Here is a 26716-nt window from a genome sequence, read left to right on the forward strand (position 1 = left end):
CCAAGCAGTACAGGCACCGGCGGTGATGATCGGTCACGACATCATTCGGTGACAGTCGTCGCAGGCCTTGAAACCAGGCCTCCTACCGGCACCAGAGTCGAGAAGTGACCAAAAAGAGTCGAAAAAGTTAGTCAAAAATTGACTAAAGGGGTAGCTCTCCCGGATCGGCGCTTACTGGCGCGGAAAAAAGAAGAACTGACGTCAGCGTGCGAGGGCGGCGTCTAAGTACTCCGACGACGTCATTCCGGCGCACGACGCCGACGACGGACGTGGAGCCGCAGACGACGCCTAGCGACTCGCAAGGGGTATGGCTGACGAAAAATCTTCCGGATCCAGTCTGGGGATATTCTAAGGTGAGGAATCTAACTAACGTGTTTCTTTCAGATGCGGGCACTAGGCCTACCCACGCAAGTACCATTTTTCTATGAAGACTTTGGAGAACGCGGGGTGGGTGGAATTTTGTGGACCCACGCAGATTCCAGAACTTTCCACCACAGAAATATGAGGAAAATGTGTTATTTTGGATACATTTTTAGGTTTGCAATGGATTCTGGTAACAGAACCTGGTGAGAGCCAGTCAAGTCACCCCATCCTGGATTCCGCTCGGTGTCTAGTTTTAAAAAATGTACAGGTTTGCCTAAGTGCCAACTGCGCTAGGGCCCAAAATCCACAGGTATGCACATTTGCTAAAAAAAAGTCGGAGCCCAGTGGGCTTTCTGCCGCCCTGGGGGGGGGGAAATCGGGGAAGGGGGTTTCATCCAGATATGCCCCTAAAGGGGCAGAAAGATTGTGGCTATTTTTTGTGGGGGCATTGGTATGATCATTTTGGGCAGCCCCCACCCCCACGCATAAAAAAAGCCTGCGTACTCTCTGGCGCCTAGTGGGCTTTCTGCCCCCCCCCCCCCCCAGGGGGCAGATCAGGGGCCACTGCCACCTTCTGCCCTCCCGGGGAAGGGGGGGGGAAAGGGGGGCAGAAAGACTGGAATTTCGCTGGGGGTGGGGTGGGGTATGGTCATGCCCATTTTGGGGATCCCCTACCCCATCACTAATGAAAACAAAAAAATCCATGGTTTCTAGTGGGCTATCTGCGCCCCCCAGGGGGGGCCAGATTGGGGGCTACAGCTCCCATCTGCCTCCTTGGGGGCAGAAAGACTGTCATTTTTGTGTGGGGGAGGGTGGGGGCATTGGCGTGCCCGTTTCGGGGAGCCCACACCCTAAAAACAATTGCGCAAAAAAAAATCCCTGGTGGATAGTAGGCTTTCTGCCCCTCTGGGGGGTGGGGAAGGGGGGGGGGGCTGAGATTGACAGAAAAGCTGTAATGGTGGCGGGGGGTCGGGGCATTGGCGTGCCCATTTCGGGCAGCCTTCACCCTAAAAAAAAAAAAAACCTTCTAAAAACAAATCCCTGTTGTTTAGTGGGCTTTCTGCGCCCCCCTGAATGCCCCATCTGCCCCCCAGAGAGGGCATAAAGACTAAAGACTAATGATTGCGGGAGGTGGGGGCATGGGCATGCCTGTTTTGGGCAGCCCCCACCCTTATTTTTACTTTCTAAAAAAATCCCTGGTTTCTAGTGGGCTTTCCGCCCCCGAAGGGGCAGATTAGGGGCCAATGCCCCATCTGCCCACCGGGGGGGGGGGGGGGGGGGCAGATAGGCTGTAATGGTGGCAAGTGGGGGCATTGGCGTGCCTGTTTCGGGCAGCCTCCACCCTAAAAAAAAACCTTCTAAAAACAAATCCCTGGTGTTTAGTGGGCTTTCTGCCCCCCCCCCCCGAAGGGGCAGATTAGGGGCCAATGCCCCATCTGCCCCCCAGGGGGGGTAGAAAGGTTGTAATGATGGCGGGTGGGTGGGGGCATTGGCGTGCCCGTTTCGGCCAGCCCCCACCCTAAAAAAAAAAAAACTAAAATCATATCCCGTGTTTAGTGGGCTTTCTGCCCCACCGAAGGGGCAGATTAGGGGCCAATGCCCCATCTGCCCCCCGGGGGGGGGGGGGGGGGGAGGGGGGGCAGAAAGACTGTAATAATTGGGGGGTGGGGGCATGGGCCTGGCCATTTTGGGCAGCCCACACCGCTATTTTTTCTTTTTTTTATTCCCTGGTGTCTAGTGGGCTTTTTGCCCCCCCGTGGGGGCAAAAAGACTCAATGGTGCCAAAGTCATCAGGGGGGAGCAAAGGCCCTTGCCCAAGGGGCCGCTCCCCACTCCCTGGTGTCTAGTGGGTGGATCCCTGCTTGGGGATCGCCCTCCTGTGGCGATCCCCAAGCAGGGATCCACTGGGGAGGGATACCATTGGAAAGGGGAGATTCTCCCCTTTCCGATACATCTCCCATCTTTCTACGTGCTCAGGGAGCTGAGCTAGCTCCCCGAGTACGTAGAAAGTGAAACTGAAATGAGCCCCTTGGCTCATTTCAGTTTCAGTGTAATGACGTGCACGCCGATCGTCATTCCACGGAAAGCAGGGGGGGGGGGGGGGGGGGGGCGGGCACCAGAGGGATTTCCCAGGGAATGCCTCATGACGAGCTGGACTCGTTATGGGCACACGAGAACTGTGTGCCATGACGAGTCCAGCTCGTCATGGGCATTCAAGGGGTTAAGTGCCTTTGGATTCATTTTCCTGCAACAGGAACAGTCCTCCACGTCGTGATCCGACGACAGACACCATAAGCAATCTTCATGGGGTCAGTGATGGACATGTGACCCCCACATTCCCTACACGACTTAAAACCCAACTTCCTCGTTTAGACATGCGGTTTTTTGGTTTTTTTTTTTTTAAACAGTAACTCACATGTCAACAACAAAGTAACTCTTCAGCCAAGGAGAGTGCTAGAAAACCTTTACGTGTCGACGGCGCGGAAAAAAGGGAACTGACGTCATCACACCGACGTGGCTCTCTTATGGCTCCAGTGAAGTCATACGGAGTCGTGAGCGGAGCCATGGAATTATGACGTCCACGTCGGCGTGGAGAGCTAGGAAAATTCCGTGGAATGCTGGTGAGGAATCCACAGGCAGATGTATCCATCAGAAATGCCCCCTAAATGGAATATGCTACTTACCAGTATGCATCTGTTCTTGGCATGTAGAGCTGCAGTCACACACTTAGGATAGTAGATCGCCATCTGGTGTTGGGCTCGGATGCTTGCAGGTTGTTGTCGTCTTCGGAAGAAGTCTTTGGTCACGAGATAGGTAACTCCTCCCTTGGACGACAGTGCGCATGGGTATCGACTCCATCGTTAGATTGTTTTTCGCCATATGGGAAATGATGGAGTTTGTAGAAAAGAGAGAGATGTCCATGTGTAATGTCTAAGTAAGACAATGCTGGAACAGATACGGTCCCGGGGAGGTGGGTGGGCGTGTGTGACTGTGCAGCACTACATGCCAAGAACAGATGCATACTGGTAAGTAGCATATTCCGTTTGAGGTATATGAGCTGCAGATCACACACTTAGGATAGACTATATAGCAGTACCTCCCCTAGCGGTGGTCACCTGTATCGGTTCCAGGTAATTGATATGGAGCATTTTTTGTTGAGTGGTCCATTTGCCCTGAGTGGTGTGGCCGAGGAGATGGGCTCCCCATCCTGTGAGCGATGCGTCTGTTGTCACCACTATCTGTGGAAGAGGCTCTAGGAACGGCCACTCTTTGGAGAGGTTTGTTATGTTCCACCACTTGAGAGAGTGATTTGTGCGGCTGTCCACCAACACCAGATCCGTAAGTTGTCCGTGAGCCTGGTTCCACTGACGTGCTAGACATTCTTGCAAGGGGCGCATTTGAAGTCTGGCATAAGGCACAATGAAGATGCATGACGCCATCATGCCTATGAGTTGCATGAACACTCTTGCTGGAAGAGAGTGTTGGATTTGGAATTTTGCAATTTTGCGATAAGAGCTTGTATATTGGCTATCCTGGCTGGATTGGGATATGCTAGGGCTGTGGAGGTGTTTATGGTGGCTCCTAGATACTGATGTATATGAGCAGGTTGGAGGTGAGATTATGATAGTTTATTGTGAATCCCAAGTTGTGTAAGATTTGGATGGTTTGGCGAGTGTGTAGAACACACTTGTTGAATGACTTGGCTTTTATTAGCCAGTCGTCCAGATATGGGAAGACATGAATTTGTTGCCGTCTGAGATGTGCTGCTACTACTGCTAGATATTTTGTGAATACTCTGGGTGCGGTTGTTACCCCGAATGGAAGGACTGTAAACTGGTAGTGTTGTCCGTCCACCATAAACCTTAAATACTTCCTGTGGGCAGAATGTATGGGAATGTGGAAGTAGGCGTCCTTGAGATCTAGTGTGGTAAGGAAATCGCCTTGTTGCAGTAGTGGGAGCCCTTGTTTTTTTTTTTTTTTTTTTTTTATTTTTTTTTTTTTTGGAACCGTTTATTGCAGTTTGTAAAAGTTACAGGTATGGGCCTACAACCACCCGGCCGGCCGCTAGAATGACAAAAGCATATTGCATAGATACAGTAAAAGTCTCTCGGCAGTGCAGAGCAGTGAAACAGGAGTAGTCAATGGTGCAGGCCACACAGCTCCAAGCCCACAGTACGGTTCCCTTTTCTTAAAACAAAACAACACCAAAAAACCACACCCGCAAGGCAACCCGCGATCCAAAGTGACAGCACGTGCTCCATAAGTGGGGGATCCAAACCAGCAGCAGAACTCTGAGGAGGGGAATGGGAGTAGATCAGGGACTGGGGGACCGCGCGGCCGAGGGAGGGGGGCAGTCTAGGGAGACGGAGCAGGCGAGGCAGCCGGTAGCAGTGGTGGCTCACAAATACCCCCGCGGTAGGCGTTCCAGGGGCCCCAGAGTTTCACCCACGCCCCAGGCTTACCCCTCGCCACATACACCACCTTTTCACGAAACATACACCAATCCATATGCTCTTTCCAGGCCGACACCGCAGGGGGCCTCTGGGATCCCCACAATTGAGCAATGTCACGCTTAGCTATCATGTATCCCAGAGTCACCCACCGCGTCTGCGGGACCGAATAGTCATTCGGTTCCCATACATTCAGCAAGCATCTCCTCGCTTCAGGCAGCAGCGTGACACGCGTCACCACACGCAGGACCTCATGCACACCACGCCAGAATCGCTCCACCTTCGGGCACTCCCACAGTATATGCATGAAAGTCGCCAACGCACCACAGCCACGCTTACACATTCCGTCACCAGCAAAACCCATACGCAGAAGCCTTGGCCCCGTCACGTACACCCGGTGAAGGATCTTGAGCTGGACGAAACGAAGGCGAGCCGGGATGGCCACCTCTTTCGGAGAGGCCACCGCGGAAATCCAATCCTCGTCGTCCAGCTCCAGCCCGTCGGCAACCCAGGCCTCGCGGAGACTAGTCAGCAGGCACGATCTATCGTTGATCAGTTTTTTGTATATGAGGGAGATCGTGCTGTCCGGTACATGGCCATCCAGCACTCTGTCCTCCAGGGGGGAAGACTCCGGAATGGATGCGACATCCGGGAAGACGGAGCCCAGCGCATGGCGGACTTGTAGGTACCGAAAGTACTCACTGCCTTGCAGCTGAAACTCCGCCTGCAGCGTCTCAAAAGTTTTGAATCCCCCCCTCGTCCAGAGATCTCCCACCGTGCTGATTCCGATCGTGTCCCACTTCGCGAAGCCCTTCGACGTCCACAGGGAGCCCAACCTCTCAGACGCATACAACGGTGACGCCCGGGTCAAACGGTCCTTCCACCCCATAGCTGCATTAGCCGCGTGCCAGACACGCACCATGACACGCGTCGGTCCCGTCAAACGGGAGTCGGGCGCGCCAGAGTAGAGCGCGCGATTGTAATCGCCACCGGGTAGGAGCATCTTATCCATCTCAAATGCCGGGTTCAAGGCGGGCCCGTAAAGGCCATGATTAATTGCAGCTAGTTGGGAGGCCCAGTAATACCGTTTAATGTCCGGGAGGGCGACCCCCCCATCGTACCACGGGAGCGTCAATTTAGCCAGAGCAATGCGCGGCCTCCCGTCCCAGAACAGGCGCCGCTGGAGGCCCTCCACCTCACGGAAATAGCGTGCCGGGACCAAGTCCATAGTATTCTGGAGGGCGTAGAGGAAGCGCGGCAGGGACATCATTTTAAACAAGGCCGCTCGGCCGAGCGGCGAGAGCGGCAGACGCCGCCAGCGCACCACGTCCTCCCTCAAGCGCTGGAGGGGGGGTAGCAAATTCCGTTCATAGCGGGCCTCCGGGTCAAGAGTGATATAGATACCCAGGTACCGAAAACCTTGAGAGGCAATCTGGATCGGACAGTCCCGTGGTAGGACCGGAGCCTCCCCGGAAAGCACGTAGACACAGGATTTCGCCCAGTTGATGACCAGGCCTGAGTTGCGACCGAATGAGCGCAAAACATCAACCAGGACGATCAGTGATTTACGCGGGGAGGCGAGATACAGAAGGATATCGTCAGCGTAGAGGGACACACGGTCCTCATGCTCGGGGGTCCAGCGGAGACCACGGATAGAAGGGTGCCACCGCAGCCACTCCGCCAGGGGCTCCAGGGCCAGGGCAAACAGGAGAGGCGACAGGGGGCAACCCTGTCGCGTACCCCGCCCCAGCGCGAATGGGGCCGAGACTCGCCCATTCACTACCACCTGCGCCAATGGGCCCGAGTATAGCAATTTGACCCAGCTAATGAAACCCGGGCCAAACCCGAATTTCGCCAGCATCGCCCAGATGTATGGCCATTCAAGCGTATCAAACGCCATGGTGGCGTCCAAGGACGCCAAGATGGCCGGCTCCCGCACAAATGGGACACGCGCGAGCACCCCGTGTAAGCGCCGCAGATTGAGCGCCGTGTTGCGGTGCGGTATAAAGCCAGATTGGTCTTGGTGGACCAAATCGCCCACCACGCCAACCAACCGGTTGGCCAACACCTTGGCGAGGATTTTGGGCTCCGCGTTCAAGAGCGAAATCGGCCTATAGGATGTGACCCGTTCACGGGGCTTCCCCTCCTTGTGGATCACCACAATTGTGGCCAGACGCTGGTCCGGCGGGAGGGAACCCTGCGAGTGGGCCGCCAGGAACATCGCGCGCAGGTGGGGCGCCAACACATCCGGGCGTAGCTTGTATAGCTCGATGGGAATACCATTGGGGCCCATGGCCTTGCCGGATGCAACCGAGCGAATAGCCAAGGCAATTTCGTCCGAGGTGGGAGGGGCGTCCAGCGAACCCCTGTCCTCCACCGTAAGGGAGGGCAGTGCGATGTCCCGAAGCAGGGCATGGGAATCTTCCTCCGAGCAGGGGGAAACCGGGGAGTAGACTTCGCGGAAATAATCCGCGAAGCAGGAGACAATGGCTTCCGGCTCAGTGACACGCGCACCATCAACACTCTCAATCAAAGGCACCACGCGGCTCGCTCTCTCCCTCTTATCCAACCACGCAATCAATTTGCCAGCCTTATCACCCACATCATACAATCGCCCCTGCTGCTCTCTACTGAGGCCCCTGGCCGCCTCCGTAACGAGGGCCCGATAGGCCGCCTGCTTTAGGTGTAGAACATGCAACTTGGCGTCTGTTACCCCGCTCCCCAGGTCACCCTCCAGTTCTGCAATCTCGGCCTCTACCCGGGTCACCTCCTCCCGCTCGCGCCGCCGGGCATGGGAGATAAAGGAGAGGGCCTCCCCTCTAAGGACTACCTTGAAAGCCTCCCACAGGGAGATGGCCGAAGAGACCGACCCCACATTCTCGTCGAAATATCGCTGTAAGGATTTGATCAAATCGGCACGAATGGTGGGGTCGCGCAAATACCAGGCATTGATTGGGGCCACCCTGCCATCCCCCCTCGGGAAGACATCGAAATACAACAACAATGGGGAGTGGTCTGAGATACCCCGCGCCAGATGGCGCACCTCCCCCACCCTCCCTGCATGGGCCGCCGGGACAAGGATGTAATCAAGCCGCGAGAGGCTACCATGGGCACCCGAGTGGAAAGTGTACTGTCGCAATGCGGGATGCTTTAATCGCCAGCAATCCACCAGGCCCAGCGTGTCCAGAAGGCCGGGCAGCCACGCCTGTGCCCGGGGGAGGTCCCTAGGGGGATGGCGATCCATAGACCCAGAGGCTACCGCATTAAAGTCCCCTCCAACCACCAGCAGGCCACTCGGAAGGTCCAGAAGGAGGCGCCCCAGGTCCGCGAATGTGGTGGCTTGTAACCCAGGCGGGACGTACACTGATACAAAGATAAACACTCTGCCCTCCATTCTTCCCACTAGAACCGTGTAGCGTCCCCTCTCATCATGGCGCACCTCATCAATCTCCAACGGGAGCGAGTTCTTGATCATAATACCCACCCCCCGCGAGCCCGAAGTGAAGCCGGAATGGGCCGCCAAACGATATCCCCGCCGATTCATTGCATGAAAGGAGTTACCTATAAGGTGCGTCTCCTGCAGGAAGACAACATCTGGTGAAATACGTTTTAAGTACTGCAGGACCACACCACGCTTAATCCTATCCCCCAGGCCGTTAACATTCCATGACAACACAGTCAAATCCCTACCCCCCATCATACGTCGAAACAATCGGTCGTCCCCCATCGAGCATCCTAAAAACAACAACATAGTAGCGGGTTTGCCCTGCGGTGCTAACAAACAACACACCCCCCCACCCCCCGGTCCCAACAGAACTCCCCCCTCCCTGCACCCCTGCATGAGCCCAGACAGCCCCCCCAAAGTGCAGTGTGCCTGTCGCCCCATAGCTAAATACTAACTAGTCCCCCAGAGGAGGAGGGAAGCCCCCAGCAGACCCCACACGACCTCCATAGGAGGGGAACATACGCAATCAATAAATGGTGAAGGAACAACGTCCAGAGCAAGGCCTATTCAGTCACCCCTCAATTCTGATCCGGCGGGCCCTCCTCGCCAGCCGCGCCCCCCCCGCCCCGATCTCCAGGCAGAGTGTCCAGCCAGTCCCCAGCCGCCTCGGGCCGGTCGAAGAAGTGCGTGCGACCATCCACCTCTACCCTCAGCTTAGCTGGAAAGAGCATTGAGTACTTGAGGTTAAGGTCCCTTAGGCGACGTTTAACACCAAGAAAGCTCTGTCGCTGCTTCTGGACCGCCGGAGTAAAGTCTGGGTAAAAATGTATCTCCATGTTGTCAAGCTTGACCGGTCCCTGTTGTCTGGAGGTCTGGAGAATAGCATCTCTGTCCCGAAAATTAAAAATCCGGGCAATGAGAGGCCGCGGCGGGGCACCAGTCTTAGGTCTGCCCCCGGGGACCCGGTGAGCACGCTCCACCGCAAAAAACTTACTCAGCCCCCGGGGCTGGAGATGGGTCTGGATCAACTCTTCCACGAAAAGATCCGCCGCCTCCGCCTCTCGCCCCTCCGGCACCCCCACAATACGGACATTATTCCTCCGGGCCCGACCCTCGGAGTCCTCCAGTCGCCGGTCCATCAGGGCGCTCGCCTGGCCAAGCCGGCGCACCTCCTTCTGGAGGGCCACCACGTCTGTCGTGAGGCTCGTTGTGGTGTGGGCCAGGGAGTCGACTCGGTCGTTTGTTTTGGACAAGTCTGCCCTCACAAGGCTCACATCCACCAGGACCGAGTCTATTTTTTGCGCTAAGGTGTCGAAACGCTGGTCCACCGAGGCCTTCATCTCTGCGATGGCGCCCATGACGTCCCGGAGGGTCAGATCCACCGGATGAGCAGATGCCTCCGTCGGGCCCACCGGGGATGCACGCGATGTCTCCGGAGAACCCTTCTGGAGCGTGTAGCGGTCCATACTGTTAGCCTGGTGCGCCGTGCCACGGCGGGTCGTCTTCACCTTCGCCCGGTCGCCATCTTGTTTGGTGGACATGCTGGCTTCTCCACCGTCGTGCCAAGCTCCCCAAACGGGCCGCTATACCAAATCACGGGTGCCAGGGGGGGGGCGGGGGCGACCACCGAACCGCGGGTCAACCCACCACCGGCGGGTCAACCGGGCTCCTGGACAAGGCCACACCACCGCACCCCGCTCCGCAGCCCGACCCCGCTTGAGAGCTAGGAGGGCGCAAAAGCGAAAGTGAAAGTGCGGGGTACGCGAGTCGCCCAGCCCCGCTCGCCGCTGTTATTCACTTTGTCCCCGGATCGCCCCACTACTCCAATCCGGGGGGCCGGCGAGGAGAAGGCCGCAACCTTCGATCGATGCTCCCACCGGCGTTCGGGGTCCGATTCGAGCCCAAAAAGCAGGTGGCGCCTCAGCTCCGGTTCCCCAACACAGTCCCCTCAACAAGGACAGGATATCGCCAGGATTAATTCAGGAGGTCGCGGAGGTCCTCGGGAGCCTCGCACCTACGCGGCCATCTTGGTTGCGCGCTAGGCTCCTCCCTGAGTGGGAGCCCTTGTTGAAGAGTGATCATATGGAAATGATCTGAGTTGATATACAGATTTAGTGGTCTGAGGTAGAGTATTGGTCTTAGAGTCCCGTCCTTTTTGGGGATTAGGAAGTAGAGTGAGTATACCCCTGTACCCTGATGTTCTAACGGAACTGGTTCTATTGCGTGTTTTTGAAGCAATGAGAGAACCTCTTGTTTGAGGAGCGTAAGATGGTCTGGTGACATGGAACGCTGCTTGGGTGGTATGTGGGGGGGAGGGGATGGGTAGTCGTGAGTTCCAGGCAGTAACCATACTGGATAATTTGTTTGACCCACTTGTCTGTTGTAATGGAGTTCCAGACAGGTAGGAACTGTGTTAGTCTTCCCCCGACCGGAGTGGAATGGTCTGGGGGGAGTGGAGGAAAGTCACTGTTTTGTGGCAGGGGAGGTGCGAGTGTTGTAATTACCTCGACCCCGCCCCTTGTTGTTGTTTCCTCTGTATCCGCCTCTAAAATATCCTCTACTGGGGGATGTGTGTGTGGAGGTTTTGAATGTAGAGGAGGTGTCCGTTCCAATATGTTTGGAGGCTCCTCTATAGAAGGAGCGCCGAAAGGAGCCACGTGGTTGGGGAGACTGTAATGCTCCCATGGACTTCGCCGTCTCTGTGTCCTTTTTCATTTTTTCAAGGGCAGCGTCTACTGCTGGCCCAAAGAGCTGGTCCTGATTGAATGGCTGACTAAGTATAGTAGTTTGTACTTCTGGCTTAAAGCCTGAAATGCGTAGCCATGCATGTCGTCGAAGGAGCACACTTGTGTTAATTGCTCTAGAGGCAGTGTCTGCGGCGTCAAGTGCACATTTAATTGCTGCATTTGAAATGAACTTTCCCTCTTGAATGAGGTCATTTGCCTGGGCTTTATATTGGTCTGGCAGATGTTGTAAGAGAGTCTCTAATTGGTTGTAATGGGCCCTGTCATAGCGTGCTAGTAGGGCTTGGGTGTTGGCAATACGCCAGTGATTAGCGGCTTGTGCTGCTACTCTTTTGCCAGAGGCTTCCAATAGTTTGGATTCTTTGTCTGGGGGTGGTGTATCTCCTGTGGTTTGGGAGTTGGCGTGTTTCCGAGCATTGGAAATGACCAAAGAATCCAAAGGGAGTTGCCCTTTGATGTAATTAGGATCTTCAGGGGCAGGCCTATATTTCTTTTCGATCCGTGGGTTGAGAACCCTGGTACGAACGGGATCTTTAAAGACTTCGGGGGCGTGTTTTATGACTCCTTTAATCATGGGCAGAATTTGTACAGACTTTTGAGACTGTTCAAAAGTGTCTAATAGGAAGTCTTCCTCTGGCGCGTCTGAGTGCATTGTGACGCCGTTAATATTGCTGCTCTATTTAATAACTGGCCAAACCCCAGGTGATCGTCAGGAGGCAATGGTTTTAAGGGATATGGCTGAGGGTCAGGCATGTCTGGTAAAGGGAATGCCCAATCATCCAGTGGTGAGGTGTCTGGATCTGTGAACGGATCATTAGGATCACCCCCACCCCCTAGGTCATCATCATCATCCTGTGGTGGTGGTGTATGTGATGGAGAGGGTATAGGTAAGGGTGGTGTAGGCAGAGGGGGTGGGATAGGAGAGGAAGGAGAGATAGGAGATGTTGAAGAGTCCTTCCTGTTTACAGGAACTGGGGCAGGTGGTGTGTCCAGTTTCCATTTTTTACATGGCACCGTGGTGACATGCCCAGTCTTGGGGTTGATATAAATCTTTTTCTGCCTTGGGTCGATTGGATCTAAATGAAAAAGTTCTTGTTCTTCATGAACAGTCTTCGGTACCGATTTTTATGAGAGTCCTTAGCCGGCGGTTTCGGTACCGATGATGGTTTCGGTGCCGATGTGGTTTTCGGAGCCGAAGGTGTATCTGTGGGCTTGGGAACCTTCGGTGCCGGTGTGTCTAACGGCCTTGGTGTTTTCGGGGCCGAGGGGTTTGAAGCTGATTTCGGTGCTAAGTGGTCTTTTGTCTTCGGTGCCGATGGTGCCGGTTGGACAATGACATGCGGTTTGCTCGGTCCCGAGCTACCGGAAGGCTTATGTTTCTTCTGAGCCGAGCCCGGAGGCGGGGCTTCTTAAGGATGTTTCCGGTCTCGACTGGGGGCCAGCAGGCGAAGTCTTGACCAATGCCTTTGGTTTTGGTGGGGTTGGGGCAGGGGCAGTAGTACTCACACGTTGCCCAGGAGTGATGGGGTCGTCTGAGTCGTCTGCTTTGGAAATTATTTGTAGATCTTCGGAATCTTCTTCCGGGACATTGGGGCCTTCATCAAAGATGTCCTCTGGTTCCGGAGCTGGTCTCTGTGCCATGATGTGGCGTCGAGCCCTTCGATCCCGAATGGTCTTTTTGAATCGAAAGGATGCGCAGGCTGGACAGCTGGACTCGTCGTGTTCCGGTGATAGGCGCAGGTTGCAGACCTTGTGGTGGTCACTGTGCGGAAATTTTGCTCCACACTGGGGGCATTTTTTGAACGGCGTCCTTTCCATGAGCCGTAGGCCTCACGGCATGGATAGGCCCAGCGGCCAGCGCCGACGTCTGGAATCGAGCTGATGTAATCGATGTCGAGAATGAAGGTGCTTCGATGTTTTGTGTGAAGTTTTTCGCTTCGAAAGGCTTGGAATTGATATTTCCAACCGGAGCGGAAAGTTTGCATCCAAACCCAATGGCGGAAAAAAACAATCTAACGATGGAGTTGATGCCCATGCGCACTGTCGTCCAAGGGAGGAGTCACCTATCTCGTGACCAAAGACTTCTTCCGAAGACCACAACAACCTGCAAGCATCCGAGCTGAACACCAGATGGCGATTTACTATCCCAAGTGTGTGATCTGCAGCTCATATGCCTCGAACACAGTATTTAGGAGGCAGCCCTGAACCAAGAACATAGATTTCCGCAACCTAACAAGAAGGACGAAAGAAGACGCCCAGCAGAGGAGACTGCAGAGAAGAACTGACTTGGCACCAGCCCTACCGGCCATTCTGCAGTTTCGAGAGATCCTGTGCCAAAAGTCACCTTGTTCTGCAGACAGTGACCTCCAGAACCCTAGGAGGACTGACTGCTTTCAACAAAGACCGGATCTCCTGTGAACAGCAGCTCTGTTCAAGAGAAGCTCCCAAGAAAGACTCCGAGCCTGCTGAGGACAAAGAAGCTCGATGCCTGTAAGCAACACTGCACCCGTCACCGACGGCCTGAGTTCGAGTGGCACACCAGTTCCTGCTAGGCTCCCAGCGCTCGAGAATCCGAGTGCACCATGGGTTGACCCCTCCAGCACTCCCCAACGTGGCCCGCAACCTCAGCACGGAGACCCCCCAACCGCGAGTGGCTCGGTAAGGTGAAATCTGACCTCAAAAGACACCCCTGCATCCAGCCGCCCTGTGCCCTGGAGAAAAGAACACAAGGTGCACCTACATCCCCAAGCCCTCCAACTTATCTGCCCAGCTGTTGGTTCCCCCCAGAAGTCTTTCTGGACCGAGCCTGCAGCCACAATCCAAAACCGGCAACTCCCATTGAAAACAACTGGGCACCCGACGCCAAAAGATCACCCTGCACCAGCTGCCCCTATGCCACTCCGGGTGCACTTTGTGTGCTAAACTGGATACCCCTTTGTCCTGAGCCTAAAACCAGGAGCTTTGCTCCCACAACCTTGTGGCCTACTCATGAGCAGCCACCAACCGGAGGCCCCCTATCCCCCATTAGATAACATTGGGCCACAGCACTCTGCACCCGGCTGCCCTAGTGCCGCTGAGGGTGTTTCAAGAGTGCATTCTTGACCCTGAGGGAACCCTGGTTCTAACCCCAGAATACCAACTCCCACAAACAAGTACTTACCTGCAAACCATTAACTTCATTTTCTCCAAAGGAATACATTTACTGCTTTCTTTGAAAATTGTTTTAAGTGTGGAGTTGGTTTTGTATGCGACCTTGAAAAACTGCAAATAACTACGGCGGATGTGTCTGGTAATGGCTGGAACCAGTCCCCTGGTACTGAGTGTTGAAATTTCCTGAATGACTGAAGCCACTTCCTGGGGGGCGGTGATACACGCCTTCCCCCCCTGTTATACTTGTCCTTAAATCATCAAGGTCCCCCCTCTGACCGCTCTGCTCGACCTCCATCCTTCCTCTACCGCACGCCTGAGGTGTGGTTTCCGTCCCCTCCTTTCCCCCTCCCGAGAGAGATGATCTGTGACCCTCAGACTGGAATTCGTGGCACATTTGGGTTCACTGGGTGGGTTAGGGAGTTGGGGGGTTGTTAGGGAGGCATTGCCCCTATAGATACAGAATCTTGAAGGTTGGGAATGTAGCACATAGCTATGGTCGGATACATAGTAATGTGCTTGACTGATGTACTTCCAAGTTCTCGTATGTCATATTAAGTGTGCATCGACAACTATGTGGCATCATTTTTAGGATTGCACAAGATGCCTGTGTTGTATCCTTAGACCTATGTATAGTTACTGTGTTTAATACAGATTGTAACTCATTGCTCCTTCCTATGCAAAAATTGAATAAAACTTTGTTAAAAAAAAAAAAAAAAAAAAAAAACTGCAAATAACTAAAAACTGCTTTACTTACCTTTTCTCTAAGAAATGTCCCAGTGTGATATCAAGGCATATCACAATGACTAGAAAAAGTGATACATAAAGTAATCTGAAAAGTTATCTAACAATTTCAACTGTATTGAACGTATTTACAAACCTGTAACAAAGTCATTTTCATTCAGGTTGCTTATATTGTTCAACCTGCGTTGAAAAGTACCATTTACACTTACCTGTAACAGGCTTGCTTGGTTCTACAAAATAAATATAACTAAACAATATTTTTTATATCAACAAATTGGTCCGAGTTCAGTCTTTGAGTGTGTGCCATCATTTGCTGCCTGCGTGTGTACAACAAATGGTTAACACTACCCTCTGATAAAGCCTTACTGCTCGCACACGCTACCACAATGGAGAGTAAGGTGCTATCTACCTTTACCTCCGCCTATCTTTGTGATTCCACTGTACTCTGTGCACACTATACCTCATTTTGGTATAGTATATACAGAGACAGCTTCCTACCAGCACACTTAAAAAACATATGTTCTGCCTTTAAATACCATGCACCCTGCCTTAGAGCTAGATAGGCCTGCAGTAGAGGTGAGTATTACATATTAAAGGGAGGTTATGGGACTTGTCATAGTTTTCAATGGCAAAATCGAGTGGGGAGTAAACACTGCTCTTCCAGGCTGCAATGACTGACTGGGAGACACATTTATCCTTGGTCATACCCAGGGTGGCGGAACCAGTGCTATGTCTGGGGTGACCCTCTAACATACAGGCCCTGTGTACTATAGGCTAGGGACTTTTAAGTATGTTAGCCTTTCACAATTGGCTACAAGCCAATCAATATACATGTTGCCAGCTCAGGGCACTGAGGTCTGGTTAGCAGGCCTCCGTGCACTCAGAGTCCAAAAACCAGCAGCATTAGTCCAACACTTTGCGGGTGACCGTACAAAAAGAGGTAATTCCTTACATGATGAAACCATTATGGCGATTCTCATAATCTAGGTGGAAGAACCTGGAAAAGCCATCTGCATTGACATGGTCAGTCTGTGTTCCACTGTAAAGTCCATACCCTGCAGGGAAATGGACCACCTCAACAGTTTGGGGTTCTCATCTAATCTGCATAAGCCACATAAGAGGTCTGTGGTCAGTTTAAACTCTGAAGCGAGTTCCAAACAGGTAGAGTTTCAGCTTCTTCAGAGTCCAAACCACAGCAAAGGCGACCCTCTCAATGGTACACCAACACTGTTCTCTGGAGAGGAGTTGACTACTTATAAAGGTAACTGGTTGATCCTGGCCCAAATCATTTACCTGTGACAACACTGCCCAAGTCCCATGTTCAGAGGCATGTGCCTGGACAAACGCCTTAGTAAAATCAGGTGCCTTCAGGACAGGTGCTGAGCACAAAGCTTTCTTGATGGTGTCAAAAATCTTTTGATACTGCTCAGTCCGGATAACTTTTCTGGGCTGCTTCTCTGAGGTTAGTTCAGGTAGTGGTGCCAAATCTCGTGTAGTACTAGGTCAGGCCAAGAAAGGCTCTGACTTGGGCCTGAGTCTTCGGAGCCTCCAAGGCAGGAATAGTTTGGATTTTGGTTTGTAGAGGTTTTACATGGCCACCACTCGCTTGGTGGCCCAAGTACACAACAGACGCTTGCCCTACATGGCACTTACCTGCCTTGATAGTCAAGCCTGTTTGCTGAAGGGTCTGAAGCACTTCCTTGAGGTGGAGCAGGTGATCCACCAAGCTGAATACAGCTATAGCCTCATTATATGCTGCACTAAAACTTTTCAAACCTGACAGTACTTAGTTCACCAGCATCTGGAAGATAGGAGGGGTACTGTTCAACCCAAAGGGCATCACTTTGAATTGGAAGTGGACTTCAGGCTTAGAAAAAGCAGACCTCTTCTTGGCTCCTGGTGTGAGGGCTTTCTGCCAATAACCAGATGCAAGGTCAAAGGTACTCTGGTATTTTGCAGCTCCCAACCTCAGTGGTCACAGGTCAAGAGGGTAAACTGTTTTCTAGTGCCTAACATTAAGATGGATACATTAATGTTTGAGGTTGGCTGAATGGCGTAAAAGGAGCCAGAGATATTTGTTTTTTTGTAACTTATTTCATAGTGTATTATATTTTACTTACTTGTAATAGAGCTCACTTCATCAAAGTCATATAATTACAGCACATTCAAATATTATGTTTAGGCTTTCCTGTTTTCAGTTTCTATTTTGGTTAAATTCTGGTGGGGTTGTTTCAGTGTTATCAAGTGATTTCAATACTTTAAAAAAACAGTGGTTATCAGTGGTTTCACATTTTCGCCCCATTAAAAACAGAAACTGTGTTTTTCCGTTGTTTATGGAACGTTTTGCTTTTATTATTGCTTGATTTCTGCACTGATAGGGTATTGTGTATAGACAGTATAAGTATAGTGTATATGAGGTCCAAATAGATTTTTGCAAATTAAACATATTGTAGTACACCATACAATACGTCTTCAGTGAGTCTTTGGTCATGTGTGCTCTCTCTTTCCTTCCCATGTGAACTTCTGTGAAAAGGCCCTCTCAAACATTGGCACTTGAGATGGACAATGCCAAAACAGCCAGTACACAATTTGTTAACTCTGGCCACTGACATAGCTTTCTGTGCCAATCCTGGTTCACTTGAAGATTGCGATTCTCAGGGCAAATTCTGCAACATTTGCGCTGAGCTGAATGCTTATGCCCTCAGAGTTATTGAAGCGGTCAAAAAAGAAGCAGCACTTTTGAAACTAGGGAAGAAGTTCCCGTTTACGGAAGGGATCTAGAACAGAGTACCACAGTGAGGTTTCATTGACTTCAAATGCCATTGGTGAGGAAGGGACATTTCTATGCATCATTGCAAGTCATTTCTCATACATTGTAAAATAAAAGCTCCTGAATTGCACTTCACCATTGCTTTGCTTACCAAGTGGCAAGCACTCTAACATGGAACATGTTGCAGTGCCAACGTCACTAAAGGTGTCGCCCAGCCTACTCTCAAGGAGATGTTTCACATCTACACCAATTAAGCTGAACACTTGGCAGACAAGGGTGTTTTCAGATTCTAGTTTTTTTTATTATGTCCACTACAGCACTTATGTTTTCCAGTAAAATTCTAAGAATGCAGTAGAGTGTACTTTTTTTCATATCACTATCAATATGTGAGAAAGATCTTCACATTTCTTGCCTTTGGCATAATCACTCAGCAAATAATTAATTCTGTAAATGCTTGCCACTTGGATAATATGGCAGTCATAGCCCCTTGGACTGAGAACCATCAGCTAAGGGACACAGTTGCGAGGACTCCTTCTTTGATGCCACACAAAGCATGAAATTATAAAGGTTTGTGTTTTAGTTCCTGTGCATAAGATAACAGTGCACCAGAATGGACTAAAACGTCAGTAGCATTCCTCATTAACTCTGAAGATTGTAAAGATGCTTTTAGCATACCATCTAATAAGTGGCAAGGATTTCTTACAGGGAAGCACTTCAGCTCAGGTATCAATTTTGGCAGGTCATCACACAACTTTTTCATATACGTAGCTGAATCACTGCAAATTTAAAAAAATATCACTCCAATCTTTGGTGAACTTGGAAAGAACCGTTTTTGTAGAGCATTCCAATTGACACTGCGTTCCATGTTTTCCAAAAGTCTGGTGTCATGTTTTCACCACTATCCCAGATGCTTGGAGAAAGTGCTCTTCACATATACTTGTCACTATACCTTGGATTGAATGTTTAAAGCCTGAGGTGTTAGAAATTCACCTACTATCAATACTGATTCACTAGAAACTGGGGACTGATGTATTAAGGGTTTTTACCCATTCTCTGTGGGTAAATGAGATGACACATATTAGGAAAGATTCTTATGAAACCAGCCATTTTACCTATCAGTGAAAGAAGCAAACACAGCCAAAATATCAAATATGATTTTGATATTTCTTGATTCTCTACAGTTAAAATAATTACACAAGACCTAAAACATGCTTCTATGGCCTGAATCATTAGACCAAAGACCACAAAACTGAAAAAACAATAGGAAGAAGAAACAATAATTTAGTGGCATCCCGAAACAACAAAACTCAAGCAAAATAATGTTAGCCCAGACTTTCTTACTGCTAGCTTGTATAACAAAGTTACATTGTATTGCCCCTTCCGGAAGAAAAAAAATATCTTTCACTCTCTTTTTCCTTTCTTTGAATGGCATTTAGTTTGTGGTTGTGCCGGTGTTTTTTCACTGTTTATATGTTTTCACTGGTGAGGGCTATTTCACTTTCAGTGGGGTTTTATCAGTTATTATAGGTTTAAACCTAAAACCGGACAGCCTAATTATGTTACACAGTTCCTGAGGTTCTACCTCTGCACCAGCACTTGAAGTAATACAGTTTCAAATGCTCAACCTCACTGCCCTCATATCAAGTGCTAAAAGGAAGTACCTGGTCATTCTGTTTGAGTGCAATAGTATGGCAGCCACAGGACACCCATGGTAAACAAGAGTAACCCTTAGAGCGACTTCCCATTAACTGCTTCCCAGGTACTTTTCTTAACTCACCACAGTCTTCCTCATCTGTGCCATCACCGCAGTTATTGACACCATCGCACTGACGACCGATCCATAGGCACATCCTGTCGTTCCGACATCTGAACGGTCTTTGAGGAGGACAAGTGAATTTCACTGCACAAAAAATGGAGTATGAAAGAAGAACTTAGTCATTGCTCTGCCCTATAAGCCTAAATTGAATGTGGGAAACCATGCTGAGTGTGCAGGATCCCAGAAACAGTATGTTTAAACATACACATGTAATAAGGGCTAAACAAGAAATACAAAACACGCAATCCCCACTTGATGTCTCAGGTATGCAGCATGCTTATTGTTGAAAATAAAAGGCCAAGAGCTAGAAAATGGAGAAACTGAGCCTTGGTTTAAGGATAATTTTAAAAAACAAGCTTTGAGGCAACGTTCACAATTTGTTTGCCACTTAACAGGTCCGACGTTTGATGACATTAATAGCAATCGGTCTGTTCACTGACATGAAGAACCCAGTCTTTGTGTAAAGTAGAAAAAAAAGCATTTGTTTTGGGAACATTCACTCTCCACTTCTAACTTCAAGTTGAGAATAAGCTCCATTAGACTACATATAAAACTAACAGTCTGGAGCAGAGTCCCGAAGCTTATTTTTTCATAAGCAGCTTTCTTTTTCAGTTACCAGGCATAGCCTTGGACACTAAACAAGAGATCTCAACTTCGCCTGCAGTCGTTACTTTTATCTGAATTGCAAAGTTAGCAGAAGGATCAATTACTTGGTATGCTCACAAGAGGGCAGAAAACAGGCTGCAGGCTCTGGTTTTACAAAGTTGTTGGTACAAAATAAAAATAAAGTAAAACAAACTCTAAAAGAAGACCAGAGCACGTTTCCTCTTTCATGGATCTAGAGGTCCCGCAATCAGTATGCAGACTTTCAATGCGATTCGCTACCAATAATCAACTGACATTCAGAACAAACAATTATTAATAATCAGTCATGATGATCTCTAAGTGGTGAACACATTTTGTTTTTTTTCTCTGGGTTATATAATGTGAACGGTATAAACCAGGATATATGGTCTTCATGCAGAGGAATGGAGGAGGATTGGACAACAGTGAATAAACAAATGATGGGATGACAATCTACTTACAGCATTCCTCTGGGTTCTCATCTGAATTGTCTCCACAGTCATCCTCACCATCGCATTTCCAGGCCAGTGGCTTGCATAAAGTGTTGTTACATTGGAACTCATCCAGGGGGCATGTTCGTACTACTGGATAAAACAACAAGTCAGTTCCTGTATATAGCAACCCCATCACAACCAGAGCTCGATTTTTCTGACCAAACATTGTAGGGCGCATCTGCGGGAGAATGAAGTGGTGCCTTGGGGCCTGATTTTGTGCTCTGTTAAATATACGTTTTATTGACAGTTAGTGTATTTAGAAATATTTGCCTTTCAATATAGGTTTAACGAAACACACACATACATATATCGCTCCAGCGAACACTCCTGGTGAGTCGCACCAAATGGATTGAAGCAGACACTGAGGTAGTTTCTATCGTTTTTTTTACTTATTCACATAATATATATATATATATATATATATATATATATATATATAATGTTTTTCTATGTTAACAAAATTTATAAAGCGCTTGTATACCCTGAGGCATTAATGCAAAAAACAAAGGTTGATGTAACATTCTAGGTAGGTGAGAATTTCAATGACAACATAATGTTTTAAACGTACAATGTGAGATAGTGCCATCTTTCTTGCATTATGTGCCCCCACTTTTTGCTGAATTGCTGATGTACTTTGTCTGATTGTGCCCTGGGCTCCTGCCAAATCAGGTACCCAGGGCCTATGTTCCTTCCCTAAAACTGTGTTGAAGCCTAAACCCAATTGGCATCTCTGGCCACATGTCAGCCCCTGGTAAATGGTACCCTAGGTACCCAGGGCCTTGTGACCAGAGAAGGCCCCTAAGGGCTGCAGCACTTATTGTACCACCCTTAGAGGCCCTGTACCCTGACACACACACACTGCATTTGCAGTCTGAGTGTTTTGGTGCAGAACTAAACAGAGTTGACATGGCACACATCCCGGTGTGCCATACCCACCACACACACTGCATACCTCAGTCACCCCTCTAGCTGGGTGCCCTATGCCAGTGGTGTGGGTACAGATGCATGAGCCCTGTGCCGCTACAGTACCCAGGTCCATTCCCGGGCACTGTAAGTGCAGTCCTGCCCTTGGGGTCAAAATCGATAACACCCTGGCTTTGAAAACACAGATCACAGGTCTCACGGGTACCTGTTTTGGTCTGCTTAAAATGATGCGTAAATTCCTTCCTTTGCTCCCTTTAGCCCACAGGAAGCTGACAGTACAAGCTCTGATCTGTTCCAGGCTTGACTATTCAAATGTCCTCTACCTGGGTTTGCCGGATTATCTCTTGCATAAACTCCAGGTTGTACATAATTCTGCGGCAAGAGCCATCTTCGGCCTACCCCGGCATGCCAAATCATCTGAGTTGCTTTCCTCCCTTCACTGGCTTCCGATCAAGAAGCGAATCACATTCAAAGCTCTTACACTGGCCCATAAGGCACTCCATTCGGTGGGGGCCTCCTACATTCAGAAACGGCTTTCTTTCTACAAACCCACCAGATCTCTCCGGTCGGAAAATCTTGGCCTGGCAATGGTGCCTCCCATTAGGAAAGTCAGAATAGGTGGACGTTCCTTTAAATATCTCGCCCCCAAACTATGGAACTCCCTTCCTGTTGGTCTCCGCCGCATTCCCAACCTGTTTGCCTTTAGAAAGGCCTTGAAAACCTGGCTTTTTAATCCGTAATTCTGTTATGTTTCTGTTGTCTTTTCTCTTTTCTCAGTAATGGGTCAGAAAGCGCCGGGACACTCCTTGGAGTAGCCGTGCGCTATATAAGTTACCCATTAACATAACATTAAGAGTATATGGTGCTGGGAGGTCGTCAACACGAACTCCACAGCACCATGATGGCTACACCGAAGACTGAGAAGTTTGGTATCAAACATCTCAGCACATTAAACCCACACTGATGCCAGTGTGGGATTTAATGTAAGATGCACGACAGAGGGCAACTTAGAGTTGCCCACTGAATCTAACCTACAATCCACGTCCTGTCTGAGGGGCTGCCTAGGCTGCCACACAGCAGACATGTTGCTGTACCCCTGGGTAGAGAGCCATCCGCTCTCCTGGGCCTGCAACAATGCACATCCTGGGCGATGTAAGAAACATTAGTTAGTTAGATTCCTCACCTTAGAATATCCCCAGGCGTCAGACTGGATCCGGAAGATTTTTCGTCAGCAATACCCCTTGCGCGTCGCTAGGCGTCGTCTGCGGCTCCGCGTCCGTCGTCGGCGTCGTGATGACGTCGTCGGAGTACTTCGACGCCGCCCTCGCGCGCTGACGTCAGTTCTTGTACATAGCCTTCCGCGCCAGGAACGCAGAGCCATGCAAAGACCGACACTGGTGCCAAAAAATAAAATCTAGGGGCCTGAAAGGACAACCTTAACCCTAGATGTCAGTTCGCAGAACGGGGAGGATGGGAGGGTCGGTGAGGAATCTAACTAACTAATGTTTCTTACAGATACATCGTTACCGAAGGTAAGTAACTTGTTCATCTGAAAGAAACACGTTAGTTAGATTCCTCACCTTAGAATAGATACCCAAGCAATACCATCCCCGGTGGTGGGTCTGCGAACCAAGATCACACCAGAAAGTCCTGGAGGACAGAACGGCCAAAGAAGCCATCCCTCCGGACTTGGCTGTCAAGGCAATAATGCCTGGCAAACGTGTGTAGCGAAGCCCACGTCGCCGCCTGACAGATGTCCTGCAAAGGGACTCCCCGTCCCAAGGCAGTAGTAGCCGCCGTGGCCCGAGTAGAATGGGCGCGCAGCCCAACAGGAGGGTCCTTTTTAGCCAAGGAATAGCAAATTTTTATACACAAAACGACCCACCGAGAGATGGTTCGTTTGTGCACAGCTTTCCCCTTCTTAGCGCCCACGTACCCAACAAAAAGCTGGTCGTCCACCCGGAACTGTTTTGTGCGGTCCAGATAAAAGGAGAGCGCATGTTTTGGGTCCAGACGGTGGAGCCTCTCTTCCTCTTTGGAAGGATGCGGAGGCGGAAAGAAGGTGGGCAAGGTGACAGACTGCCCAAGGTGAAATGGAGTCACCACTTTAGGAAGAAAGGAGGGACGAGGCCGAAGGACAACCTTGTCCGGATGAACAGATAGAAAAGGAGGCTTTGAAGATAAAGCCTGGAGCTCACTCACCCGTCTAGCCGAGGTGATGGCTACCAGAAAAGCAGTCTTTAGAGTTAGAAGACGAAGAGGGCAATTGTGAAGAGGCTCGAAGGGAGCGCACATCAGGAATGTCAATACCAGATTCAAGTCCCACTGAGGCATTACAAAAGGGACAGGAGGGAACGTGTGTGTAATGCCTTTGAGAAAGCGTGTAACCACAGGGGACTTGAAAAGAGAAGGCTGATCAGGAAGCCGCAAGAAGGCGGAGATGGCAGCAAGATAACCTTTCAGGGTGCCCAGGGCAGAGCCCTGCCGGGCCAGAGAAAGAAGGAAGAGGAGAACCTCAGAAAGAGGGGCGGAAAGGGGATCCACAGCCTTTGCTGTGCACCATGCCACAAATTTGTTCCACCGGCAGGCGTATACCGACTTTGTGGAGGGACGCCTGGCTGCCAGAATGATATCACAGACTTCAGGAGGCAAGTCAAATGGCATCAACTGCCGCCGCTCAATCTCCACGCATGGAGGTGGAGGCTGGACAGGGTCGGGTGGAGGACCGTCCCCTGCTGCTGCGACAGAAGATCCTCCCGAAGGGGCAGACGTATCGGGGGATCGGTCAACAGACTGAGTAGCTCGGGATACCAGTATCTTCGTGCCCAATCCGGAGCCACCAAGATGACTTGGGCCCGGTCGTGCCTGATCTTCTTCAGCACTCTGGGCAGAAGTGGTATAGGCGGAAAGGCGTACAACAGACCGCAACTCCACTCGTGACGAAAAGCGTCGCCGAGCGAGTGCCGCCTTGGAAATTCCAACGCGCAGAACTGCTGACATTGCGCGTTCTCTTCGGTGGCGAATAGATCTAACCAAGGCTCTCCCCACTGCTGAAAGAGACCTTGCGCCACTTCGGAGTTCAGACGCCATTCGTGATCCATCATGCACCGGCGGCTGAGTTCGTCTGCTCTGGCGTTCAGAGAGCCCGCCAGATGTTGAACCACCAGGGTGACGCCCTGGTGTTCCAGCCATGTCCAGAGGCGCAGAGCCTCCTGACAAAGGGTCCATGACCCCACCCCGCCCTGTTTGTTGCAATACCACATGGCGGTGGTGTTGTCCGTGAACACCTGCACGACACTTCCCCTGACAGAGGGAAGGAAGGCTTTCAGTGCAAGCCGGATCGCTCTCAACTCCAACAGGTTGATGTGGAGACGAGACTCCGCCGGACACCAGAGGCCTCTGATCTCCGCCTCTCCCATATGGCCACCCCATCCCAGGAGGGACGCATCCGCCACTACGACATGCTCTGGTTGGGGAAGGGAGAGGCTCTTGCCTTTGACCCACTCGCGGTCCGTGAGCCACCACTGCAACTGCTGTGCAGTGCCCTCCGAGATCAAGACATGGTCGGACAGGTTGCCGTGATGCTGGGCCCACTGAAACTTCAGGTCCCACTGCAGAGCCCGCATGCGCCGCCTGGCGTGATGCACTAGTAGGATGCAGGAGGCCATCAGCCCCAGAAGCCGCAACACTAGCCTGACCGAAACCCGGGATAGAGGCCGAAAGATGGGAATCAGGGCCCGTATATCCCGGACCCGCTGTTCCGGTGGATGGACCCGGAACTGCGCCGAATCGAGAACCGCTCCGATGAAGAGGAGCTTCTGAGAGGGACTCAGGTGTGACTTCGGCACGTTGATGGAAAACCCCAGCAAATGCAGGAGATCCGCCGTAGTCTGGAGGTGGGAGACGACTGCCTGGGGCGAGCCCGCCTTCAACAACCAGTCGTCGAGATAGGGGAAGACTGGAACCCCTGATCTGCGCAGATGAGCTGCGACCACCGCCATCACTTTCGTGAACACCCGAGGGGCACTGGTGAGGCCGAAGGGGAGCACGGTAAACTGAAAGTGCTCTGGGCCCACCGTGAACCGCAGGTAACGCCGGTGGGCCGGCAGGACGGGGATATGGAAATATGCGTCCTGCAAGTCCAACGCTACCATCCAGTCTCCAGGGTCTAGGGCAGCTAAAACCTGAGCCAACGTTAGCATCTTGAACCTTTCCTTTCGGAGGAAGGCATTGACGTTCCGGAGGTCCAAGATAGGGCGGAGGCCCCCCTTGCCCTTCTTGGGAACCAGAAAGTAGTGGGAATAACAACCACGACCTACTTCTGGACTCGGAACGCGCTCGACGGCCCCCTTGGCCAAGAGAGCCGAAACTTCCTCGCGAAGAAGATTCAAATGATCCCCCGAGATACGGTGGTGCTGCGGTGGCATGGCTGGAGGGGTCGTCTCGAAGGGGAGGGAGTAGCCCCTTCGGACGATTTGCAGCACCCACCTGTCCGATGTTATGGACCGCCAGTGGAGCAGGTGATGGCGAACTCTGCCGCCCACTGGCGTGGTATGGGCCTGAAAGCTCGGACTAGGAGGGCTTTGAGGCGGATGCTGCAGGGGTGGAAGTGGGCTGACCACGTCGGCCTCCATTTCCGCCACGGCGGAAGCCACGACCGCGACCGCGCGCAGGTTGGTTCTGCGGCTGGTGGCTTTGCGGACGTGAGGAGGCGCCCCTTCCTTGGCCACGAAAGGGGCGAAAAGCGGAGGTGTGCGCCCGCGGAGCCGAGAGGCCCAAGGACTTGGCCGTAGCCCGGGAGTCCTTAAAGCGGTTCAGCGCACTGTCCGCCTTCTCACCAAACAGGCGAGTGCCATCAAAGGGCATGTCCATGAGGGTGGTCTGGACATCCCCGGAAAATGACGTGGACCGCATCCAGGCGTGGCGGCGGAGCGCCACCGTGGTTGAAATCGCCCGACCCAGCGAGTCCGTGGTGTCAAGCCCACATCGTATGGCGTGCCGTGCTGCATCCCTCCCATCGGCCAAAGCCTGGGTAAGACGCGTCCGGACCTCCTCCGGACACAGGGGCAGCACGTCCTCCACCGTATCCCACAGGGAATGGGAATAACGGTCCAAGAGACAGGCGGTATTTAAGGACCGCAGGCCCAAACTAAGGGACGAAAACAGTTTCTTGCCAAACTGCTCGAGTCTCTTG

General features: G+C 51.4%; 1 protein-coding gene across 2 annotated transcripts in view; it reads right to left on the minus strand.

Moving 5' to 3' along the window:
• The window catches only part of LRP1 (LDL receptor related protein 1), a 1298976-nt gene that overhangs the window by 219932 nt on the left and 1052328 nt on the right, over positions 1-26716 (minus strand). The window contains exons 71-72 of one of the 2 annotated variants that reach the window (XM_085654639.1): positions 20566-20685; positions 19442-19564 (exon numbers count right to left, since the gene is read on the minus strand). In XM_085654639.1, the coding sequence (XP_085510765.1) occupies positions 19442-19564; positions 20566-20685 (243 nt within the window). Of the gene's footprint in view, positions 1-19441; positions 19565-20565; positions 20689-26716 lie in introns of both variants that reach the window. The other variant, XM_085654638.1, reaches the window with a different exon arrangement.

Source organism: Triturus cristatus, chromosome 4_1, assembly GCF_964204655.1.
Source record: "Triturus cristatus chromosome 4_1, aTriCri1.1, whole genome shotgun sequence".
NCBI lineage: Eukaryota > Metazoa > Chordata > Amphibia > Caudata > Salamandridae > Triturus > Triturus cristatus.